Source organism: Alligator mississippiensis, chromosome 4, assembly GCF_030867095.1.
Source record: "Alligator mississippiensis isolate rAllMis1 chromosome 4, rAllMis1, whole genome shotgun sequence".
Lineage (NCBI taxonomy): Eukaryota > Metazoa > Chordata > Crocodylia > Alligatoridae > Alligator > Alligator mississippiensis.
Window position 1 is genome coordinate 29,610,259 of NC_081827.1, and position 10,121 is coordinate 29,620,379.

The following is a 10,121-nucleotide window of genomic DNA, read 5'->3' on the forward strand; positions in this document are numbered from 1 at the left end:
GCTCAGATACAAAATGGGGAATAGTTAAGTAAGCAGCACTGCAGAAAAGAATCGGGATATTATAGTGGCCCAGATGCTAGATACTACTACTCATGAATGTGATGCAGAGGCAGAAAAGGCAAATGTCTTTTTAGGAGTGTCATATATAAGAAACAGGACAAATACTGTATTTTCTTCTATACAACATGCACCTTTCCCCCCCAAAATGAACCCCCTCAAAATTGGGATATGTCTATTAAATAAGGAAAAGGATTTTGTCCCTGGGATAGAAACACCCTGCTTTGATTCCTCCTTCACACTGCGGCACCTGTGGCATTGTTGTTCAGGCAGCTGCGAGAGTCAATTGTCTTAATGGCTTATTGTTTTTCACTCCACAGGTGTTAACAACCATGTCTACTTTTTAATGTTTAATGATCATGATGTTCCACTAATCAAGCTAACCTTTCCCAGGGAAAGCTCGTTGTCTGCTAGCTACTACTTTTATTTCACAGCCCGGGAGATGCTTTAAGTCTTTTCAGAATCATAGATCCACCCATGAAGACCAGTCTTCAGCAGCAGCTAGGGTTTCAGCTTTAGTTAAGCAGGAAAAGGAGGGTGAGTCATTGGTAGATGAGGTTCTGTTTCTTCTCTATGCTGCCATAACTCTGGACAAATATTTTTTTCTTCATTCTGCCTTTCAAACAAAACCCCCAAGGTATGGATTATATTTTGGGGGTTACATGCGAGAAAATATGGTATTTTGCTGTACTCAGTGCTAGTGAGATGTCAGCTAGAGAACTGTGTCCAGTAAGAAGGACAAACTGGAACAATGCTGTAGAAGAGTAACAAGAATGACAAGAACCTTCAAAGATGTGACCTATGAGAAAAGGGAGAAGGAAATGGGTTTAGTCTATTAAAAAGACTCAGAGGCAAGATGACATAGGAACAGCTTTGAAAGATATAAAAAGTTATTACAAAGATCTGCAAATCTGTTTTCACACAAGAAATAATTGGCCTACATCTCAGGAAGGAAGGTTGAGGTTATATAGGATGATGATATACTGGAACAGGCAACCTAGAGTAGTTGTGGAAACCCTGTTATTTACTTAACAATACTGTCCTGAAACATTTTGAATGTGCTTCATGTTTGCCCGCTGAATACATTTTTCTCAAACTGTATTCCAAAGTAATTAGGATCCTAATAAAAAATGTAAACATAGGCTTCTACTCTACTACATGATTATAAAATAACTGTACCTGAATGAGAATAGCTAAGGGTCAACTCTGTTTTAAATTATGTTTAAAATTATTTGATCTAAGACCATTTTATTTCCAGTATAAATGAAATCTAAGTTACTAATAGTAAGGGCTGGAAAAAGGAAACTGCAACTTCTTCCCACCAGCCAGGGAAAATATTGGGGGATTTTGAAGGATCCCTTAAAGAAGGGAAACTCTTGTTATAGTCAGTATTATTGCAGGATCCAAGTATTTCCTAAGTTATTGAAAAGAATCAAATTTGAATTAACAATATGCATCTGCCTTTCAAAACTAGATTTACTTCTGATCTGCAGACTCATGGAATAGATAAGGCTTTTCTTTGGGGACCTGCTTTTATGATTGCTCCTGTTCTTCAAGAGGCAAGTACTGCAATTTTAAAAGTTTGAATACTGGAATTAAAGACATGAACACTGCTCACGCTTTAAAATCGCATATGGGGTAGTTCACATACATCCCTACTCACCCACATTTTCTTCCACTCGCAATGCCTGAGGAATGAATTTCAAAAAGATACCAAGCTGTAAAGAAAGTACAATTATGCATACAGAAGTGGGACTCTGCTATTTGCAAATTTGTATTGTGCTGATGGCACTCTATGGGGACATCTGTAGCAATAAGGTTGTTATAGAGTTTGAAAGTAGGAAGAAACACACACAGAAGGAAAAACAGAGACCAGGAATGGCTGCCAGTTTTGGACAAAGCTGCCAGAACAACAAACAAATCTCCAAATTCAAATCAGCCCATAACATTTTGGGTCCCAAGCTCTGAAAGAATATGTTAGGAGTTCCCCAACATCAAATGCAAATGAATGCAACCCTCTTCTGTTAAAATGACCATCTTATTTACTTCCGGTAGATATAAAAATGCTCTATCCTGTGGATGTACAGGCTGTTTCCCAAAGTGGTGTGGGGGCGTTTGCTAGCACTGATGCTGGTATACTAACTGCAGAGTGGGTTTATTTACAGTCCTCAGAGTGGAAGATTTTTTTACACAGCTGCTGTATTGATATTCAACACCAAACCCAGATACTGCAAACATGATTTGAGAAATACTAAATAGTTTACCTGAAATAGCTGAGCAACACTAGTTGTATCTAGTTATATCTTTAATAGCTAAACCAGTACTAAATAGTTAGATCTGGAGTAGCATAAATTACTATTGTATGCAATGAGTCTGTTACTAGAATATGAATTATGAACTGTGTAATTTTTTCCAGTGCTGATTATCAGAGTATTAAGTGGGCCACTGTGTGCCGCACATTTTCATCTAAACGTTGTACCTCTGTGAAGTTCAAACAGAAATGGTTATTTCTTTTATAAAATCATTTTGACCTCAGTAGGATATTGCTTTCTGATCCTTCTGAAAGTCAGTAATCTTCAAATCTCACAAAATTCTTAGCAGATAACTAACAGGGGGAGTTCACAGGATGTTAAGCCAGTTGCCAATTCTGGAAAATCAGTGCCAGACTCAAATGGTTGGTGAAAACCACTGCACTGCTCTTTACTAAAAAGCCACTCTGAGGCAAGATACAGGAATAGGTGGACTTTAAGTCCATCTTCTCATCATTATATGCTATGGTAACAATGCATTCTGATTCATGAAAATAAATTAATTTCTTTTGATCCACATTTTTACCAGAATAAGCAGTTTTATCCTGAGTACTTTCAACAATTTTATCCTGAGTACTTTCAAACTTAACCCAATTTTATTTCTCAGGCTAAATAATAAAGCATGTATGTGTAAAAGAATATAATAAAGTAATGGTACAATTAGCAATAAGTGGCAGAGAAGTTAAGGCAGGGGTGGGCAATTATTTTAGCCAGAGGGCCACTTAGGAAGTTTTAGTGAGCTGTCACAGGCCAGGTCAGCTCTCCTTTTCCCATCCCACCCAGCCAACCTGCCTGCAACATTTCACCAAAACTCCCGAAGTGATCTCTGTGCTCGGCTGGGTGGATGGGAAGGGGCGGGATGGGGCTGTGGGCAAGTGAGTAGTGGCCTTCGGGAACGGGATGGGCAAATGGGGCTTGGATCTGGATTGCGGGGCAGTGACAGCATGGGGCCAGAGCCCAGGGCAGAGCTGCAATCCACTCCCTGCACATCCCTGCAATGACCCCCAGCCCCATGCTGGCATCACCCAGCAATCCTGGGGTCTCTATGAATGCCAGGTGGAACCTGCACAGGCAGGGTGTGCGGCCGGGTGGATGGGATGGGGCTGCATGTGGGAGGGACATGGTTTCTAGGAGCAAGATTCATAGATTCATAGATGCTAGGGTCGGAAGGGACCTCAATAGATCATCAAGTCCGACCCCCTGCATAGGCAGGAAAGAGTGCTGGGTCTAGATGACCCCAGCTAGATGCCTATCTAACCTCCTCTTGAAGACCCCCAGGGTAGGGGAGAGCACCACCTCCTTTGGGAGCCCGTTCCAGACGTTGGCCACTCGAACTGTGAAGTTCTTCCTAATGTCCAGTCTAAATCTGCTCTCTGCTAGCTTGTGGCCATCATTTCTTGTAATCCCCGGGGGCACCTTGGTGAATAAAACCTCACCAGTTCCCTTCTGTGCCCCCGTGATGAACTTATAGGCAGCCACAAGGTCGCCTCTCAACCTTCTCTTGCGGAAGCTGAAGAGGTCCAGGTGCCCCAGTCTCTCCTCATAGGACTTGGCCTGCAAGCCCTTAACCATATGAGTGGCCCTTCTCTGGACCCTCTCCAGGTTATCCACATCCCTCTTAAAGTGCGGCGCCCAAAATTGCATGCAGTATTCCACCTGCAGTCTGACCAGCGCCCGATAGAGGGGAAGTATCACCTCCTTGGATCTGTTGGGTCCCGGCTCTGGTGCAAGATGCATGGGTGAAAGCCTGTTGTGCCCCTGTGAGCCCAGGGACCCCCCAAGAGACCCCAGGACCCCTGATGAACCCCGGTATGCCCGCAGGTAAGCAGGGGCCCATGGTGGGAGGGACATAGCCCAGCAGGGAGGCAGCTGAGTGGAGCTGAGGAGGGTCACACACCCCCCAGCTCCTACTTGGTCCAGCCCCCCAGGGAGCCAGGCAACCAGGCTGCCAGCGCATGAGACAGGTTGGGAGGGGCACTTACCTGTCCCCTCCTTTGGTGGTGGGGAGGGATCCCCCTAGCCCCTCGAGAGCAGTGTGGCACCAGCCAGCCCTTCTGCACATGCATGCAGTTTAAAAAGGGCCCGGTAACAGCAGAAGCCACACTTGGGTCCTGGCTCCAGCATGAGACACATGGGTCCCATTGTGCCCTGTTGTGCCCCATTGAACCTGGGACACCCCCCCCAAGGGACCCCAGGGCCCCTGATGAGCCCCAGCCTGTATGCAGGTAAGCAGGGGCCCATGGTGGGAAGGAAGAGGGACGTAGCCCAGTTGCAGGAAGGCAGCTGAGTGGAGCTGAGGAGGATCACGCCCCACCCCGGCTCGTATTTGACAGCCCCCCAGGGAGCCATGCAACCGGAGCCTCACAAACAGGACGCACAAACAGGTGTGCTTCTGGGCCCAGTGCACGAGTTTAGTGCAGGAGTTTGCACAGGAGGGTGAGTGGGAGGGCCCTGCCAGTGATCCCCAGGGAAGGCAGTTTCATCAGTAACTGGCTATCACCAGCATGATGTGGATGGGCACGTCGCACCCTTAGGATCCCCTTGGAGTCTGCGGCCTCCCCCTCTGGCACCTCAGAGGCCTCCACCCAGACAGATCCCATGGTTCCAGCCTCCACGCAGACAGAGCCTCTGGCTCTCAGCTGTGGGGGCTGCCTGGCACGTTTCCAGGCTCATGGGAATGAGAGCATGGCCACCTCCTCTTGCGAGGTTTGCTCCACTTTGGAGTCTCTGGGGCGCCAGATAGAGGAGCTCCAGACCACAGTCCAGAGACTGTGTGACATCAGGGATGGTGAGCAGGAGGTAGACTCCTACTGCCAGGCCCTTCACTCCCTGGAGGTGGAGGGTAGACCAAGGTCACCTCTCAGGGCAAGGGAGGACTCGGGAATCTCCCATACCGTCCAGCCAGGGGGTTGGACCAAGGTGGTCAAGGGCCCCAAGCTGGCCAAGGGCCCCAAGGCTTGCCACACCAAGGTCCCCTCCCCTCTGGGGCTTTGCAACAGGTATGAACCTCTTGCAGCCCCAGTAGAGCCTGCAGAGATGCCAGCTCCTGCAGGCAAGGGAAGGTCACCCACCCCTACTCTCCCTAAGACGAAACACAGAGTGGTCATCATGGGAGACTCCCTCCTGAGTGGGATCGAGGGGGCAATCTGCCACCCCAGCTCCTTAACCCAGGAGGTCTGCTGCTTCCTGGGGGCCTGCATGCGGGACATAGCAGAGAGGATCCCAAAGATTATCCAGCCCTCTGACCACTACTCTATGCTCCTTATCCATGTGGGCATGAATGACATGTCTCGGAGCAATCCCAGCCATGTCATGAGAGACAGAGAGGCTCTGGACGTTGGGGGAACAGGTGGTGTTTCCTTGCTCCTCCTGGTTGTGGGTTGTAGGCTGAGGAGGGAGAGATGGGTTGAGGTAGTCAACCAAAGACTGTGGTGCTGGTGTCATCGTGAAGGCTTCAGCTTCCATGATCACAATCTACTCTTTGGTGAGAGAGGCAGTGGTCTGCTGGGGAGAGACAGCCTCCACCTCACTCCCCTGGGGAGGAGGCTGTTCTCAGCCAGATTGGCTGACCTGCTCGACCGGGCCTTAAACTAAGCCCGCCGGGGGTTAGGGGGATTATTGCCACTGCAAGCACACTGGGCAACCCTTGTAAATCCAGCAGGCTAAGGCACTTAAGGGAACCCACCCCTACCCTAGCCCCGGAACGATCTGTAAGGAAGTCAGGGGCCCCCAATGGGATACTTGCCTGCCTGCACCCCAATGCCAGGAGCTTAGGGAATAAACAGGAAGAACTGGTCCTCCTACTAAACAAGAATGACTATGACCTCACAGTCTGGTGGGACTCCACCTATGACTGGGCCACAGGTATAGATGGCTATACCCTGTACAGGAGAGAATTTGCAGATAAAAGGGGTGGGGGTGTAGCTCTCTATGTCAAAGAAAGCTACACATCCCTGCAAATTGACATTGGCACCCAGGGAGGATGACTGGAGTCCCTCTGAGTCAAAATACATGGGAATGTGGCACAGGGGACCTCATGGTAGGAATCTACTACAGACCTCCTAACCAGAAGCAAGAGCTGGACCAGGAATTCACCAGGCAACTGGCTGAGGCTTCATGCTTTCAGTGTGTGGTTGTCATAGGAGACTTTAAATACCCAGACATCTCATGGGAAGAGCACTTCGCCAAATCTGATTGGTTGCAAAGCTTCCTCACGTGCGTGGACAAGGTCTACCTGACTCAAGAAGTCTATGAGCTGACAAGAGGTAAAGCATTGCTGGACCTGGTACTGGCCAGAAAGGATGACACAGTTAGTGACCTAAGAATTGATGAAAAGCTGGGTAATAGTGAGAACAAGCTGATCACCTTTACTATCCATCGCAAAGCTGGCAAGTCAGTCAGCAATACAGAAGTCCTCAACTTCAGGAAAGCTGACTTTGACAAGCTCAGCGGGTTCGTTGTTGAGGCCCTGAGGGACCACGACTCGACAGGAAGAGGAGTCCAAGAGGAGTGGTTGCTCCTCAAGGGAGTGACCCTGACAGCACAAGGGATGGGCATCCCATCTTGGAGGAAGGGTAGCAAAAGGGCAAAGTAACCCCATTGGCTTAGCAGGGAACTTAAGGACCTCCTACACCTCAAAAGAGAGACTTACAAAGGACGGAAGGCTTGAATCACCACCAAGGAGGAGTACTCAGCACTGGCCCATACCTGCAGGGAGTGGATCAGGAAAGCCAAGGCTGCAGCCAAGCTCCATCTGGCTTTACATATCAAGGATAACAAAAAGTCCTTTTTCAGATATGTAGGGAGTCAGAAAAAACCCAAGGGTAACATTGGACCCCTGCTGAACCAAACGGGACAGCTGATAACCAACACCCAGGAAAAGCCAACCTGCTTAATGGATATTTCACGTCAGTCTTTCGTCAGTCCAATGGGACCGCCCTGCCTAGCAAGATGTGGGATGGCCAGGGTGAGGGCGTATTTATGCCCAGCATCGGTGTTGATCTAGTAAAGGATCACTTTGAGAGGCTGGACACCTTCAGGTCAGCTGGTCTTGACAGATTACACCCTGGAGTACTCAAGGAGCTGGCAGGTGTCATAGCCCAACCATTGGCAAAAATATTCGAAAACTCATGGCACTTGGGTGAAGTACCTGAAGACTGGAAGAAGGCCAATGTGGTACCCATCTTCAAGAAAGGCAGAAAGTAGATCCTGGGAATTATAGGCCAATCAGTTGGACCTCAATCCCTGGTAAGATTCTTGAGAAAATTATCAAGGAGACCTTTCTGGATAAGCTGGCTGAGGGCAACATCCTGAGGGACAGTCAGCATGAGTTTGTTGCGGGTAGGTCTTGCCTGATCAATCTCATCTCCTTCTATGACCAGGTGACATATCACCTGGACAAGGGAGAATAGATTGACGTCATATATCTGGACTTTAAAAAAGCCTTTGATCTGGTGTCTCATGACCTCATCATGGAAAAATTGGCTAACTGTGGCCTCGGCTACACCACAGTCCAATGGCTGGGAAATTGGCTCCAATGTTGGACCCAAAGAGTAGTGGTTGATGGCAGTAAATCCTTATGGCACTCTGTGACCAGTGGTGCCCCCCAAGGCTCTCTCCTTGGACTGGTTCTCTTTAACATCTTTATCAACAATGTGGACATTGGTGTCAGAAGTGCACTGGGCAAGTTCACTGATGACACTAAACTTTGGGGCATAGCGTCCACACCTGAGGACAGGCTAGTGATCCAGGCTGACTTGGATAAACTTAGTAAGTGGGTTAGTAAGTGGGTGAACACAAACCTGATGAAGTTCAATACCGATACATGTAAGGTACTCCACCTTGGGGGGGGGGGGGGGGAACCCACAGCATACCTATAGGCTTGGCAGTGCTACGTTTGCTAGCACCACTGCTAAAAGAGACTCAGGGGTCATGATTGACCACAAGATGAACATGAGCAATGAACCAATGCGATGTTGCAGCTATTAAAGCAAACAAAACTCTGGCTTGCATCTATAGATGCTTCTCAAGTAAATCTCAGGATGTCATCCTCCTGCTGCACTCAGCCTTGGTGAGGCCACAGCTGGAGTACTGCATCCAATTCTGGGCTCCACAATTCAAGAAGGATGTTGAGAAGCTTGAGAGAGTCCAGAGGAGAGCCATGTGCATGATCAGAGGGCAAGAGAATAGGCCTTATGAAGAGAGGCTGAAAGCCATGGGACTCTTCAGTCTGGAAAAGCACAGGCTCAGGGGGGACCTGGTGTCTGCTTATAAGTACATAAGGGGTGTACATCAGGACCTGGGAGAATGTCTGTTCACCAGAGTGCCCCAAGGGAAAACAAGGACCAACGGTCATAAACTCCTACAAGACCATTTTAGGCTGGACATAAGAAAAAAGTTCTTTACAGTTCGAGCCCCCAAGACCTGGAATAGACTCCCTCCAGAAGTGGTGTAGGCACGTACTGTGGACTCATTCAAGAAGTGTTTGGATGCTTATCTTGCTGGGATCCTTTGACCCTAGATGACTTCTTGCCCCTGGGCAGGGGGCCGGACTTAATGATCTTTGAGGTCCCTTCCAGCCCTAACATTTATGAATTCTATGACTCTATAAAAGATGGAGCCAGGGATTGGGATTATGAGGTCATGACAATGAAAGGCTGGGGCCCAGGGCAGAGCTGCAATCTGTTCCCTGCATGCCCCAACCCCATGCAGTCATCACCCAGCAATCCCAATCCTAATTCCTGGTTCCACCTGTCCATCCCGCTTCTGGATGCCACTTCCCTAACCACCTGTGGCCTCCTTCCATTGGCCCAGCTGTGCCCCCCACCTGTGGGAATCCCAGGCCAGTCTCCATAGAGACCCAGCCCGCCCACTCTGTCTGACACTTTCAGAGGTGGTGGGTGCAGGGCAAATGGGCTGGGGTCCCAGGCAGCAGCAGCTGGAAGGAGCCACCACTGTGGGGCCTGCCAGAAATGGAGTCTGGCAGCCGTGCCACGCTGGGGCAATGGGACTGGCCACACACCACTGCTTGGGCTGGCCCCTGCGCCTGGCCTGGGTTGGGCTGAGGGCCTTGCTGTGAGCTGTACAAAATGCTTTGGTGAGCCAGATACAGCCCGCAGACTGTATTTTGCCCACCCCTGGGTTAAGGTATCTCACTATACTTCCAAAGGTGTGTTAGAGCTTTGCTTAAACTTGTATGAAAAATCACCCCCAGCCAACCCAGCTGTAGGTGGATGATCTTGTGGGCTAGGGAGTCAAAGGCAGCCAAATGTAATGCTATCTACATCACTCCCTTGTATTATTTTGGCCAGGGAAGCTGGTGTGTCTGAGCGCAATAGGCCACTAGATTCATGAGAATTTGTGCCCATTTTTTACAATTAGAATAAATTATTTATTATTAAAATATTGCATAGAAGACTAATAGCTCTTCTCTTCCAAAACATGTTTCCTGTTCCTTTCCTCAAGGAATCAGGGAGTCTAAACAGGTGTCATGCTCTGTCCTGAGGCACATTTCCTTTCTAGTGTTGTTACTAACGTGTTTAAGGCTGTTACCAACCTCTGTTACCTGATGGCTCTGATCCAGCAGATGGTGACATTTAGTAGTCCTATGGAAATCAAACATGTTTGTGTCTGCAGGATCTCAGGACCTGTGAACAGGTACTAAGTTCAAATAATTAACCTAACAGTGCCAGGGATTCATGCAGTGGAAATAGAGTGAGTCAAGCCAAACAAGATATACACAGATGACTGGCACCT

The 10,121-nt window shown here is 48.4% G+C and overlaps 1 protein-coding gene across 1 annotated transcript in view; it reads left to right on the top strand.

Moving 5' to 3' along the window:
* Positions 1-1,912, top strand: part of LOC102560336 (sucrase-isomaltase, intestinal) — a 122,476-nt gene extending 120,564 nt beyond the window's left edge. The window contains exon 17 of the mRNA XM_019487429.2: positions 1,532-1,912. Within this exon, the coding sequence (XP_019342974.2) occupies positions 1,532-1,643 (112 nt within the window). The 3' untranslated portion in view covers positions 1,644-1,912. The remainder of the gene's footprint in view (positions 1-1,531) is intronic.
* The last annotated feature ends 8,209 nt before the right edge of the window (positions 1,913-10,121 follow it).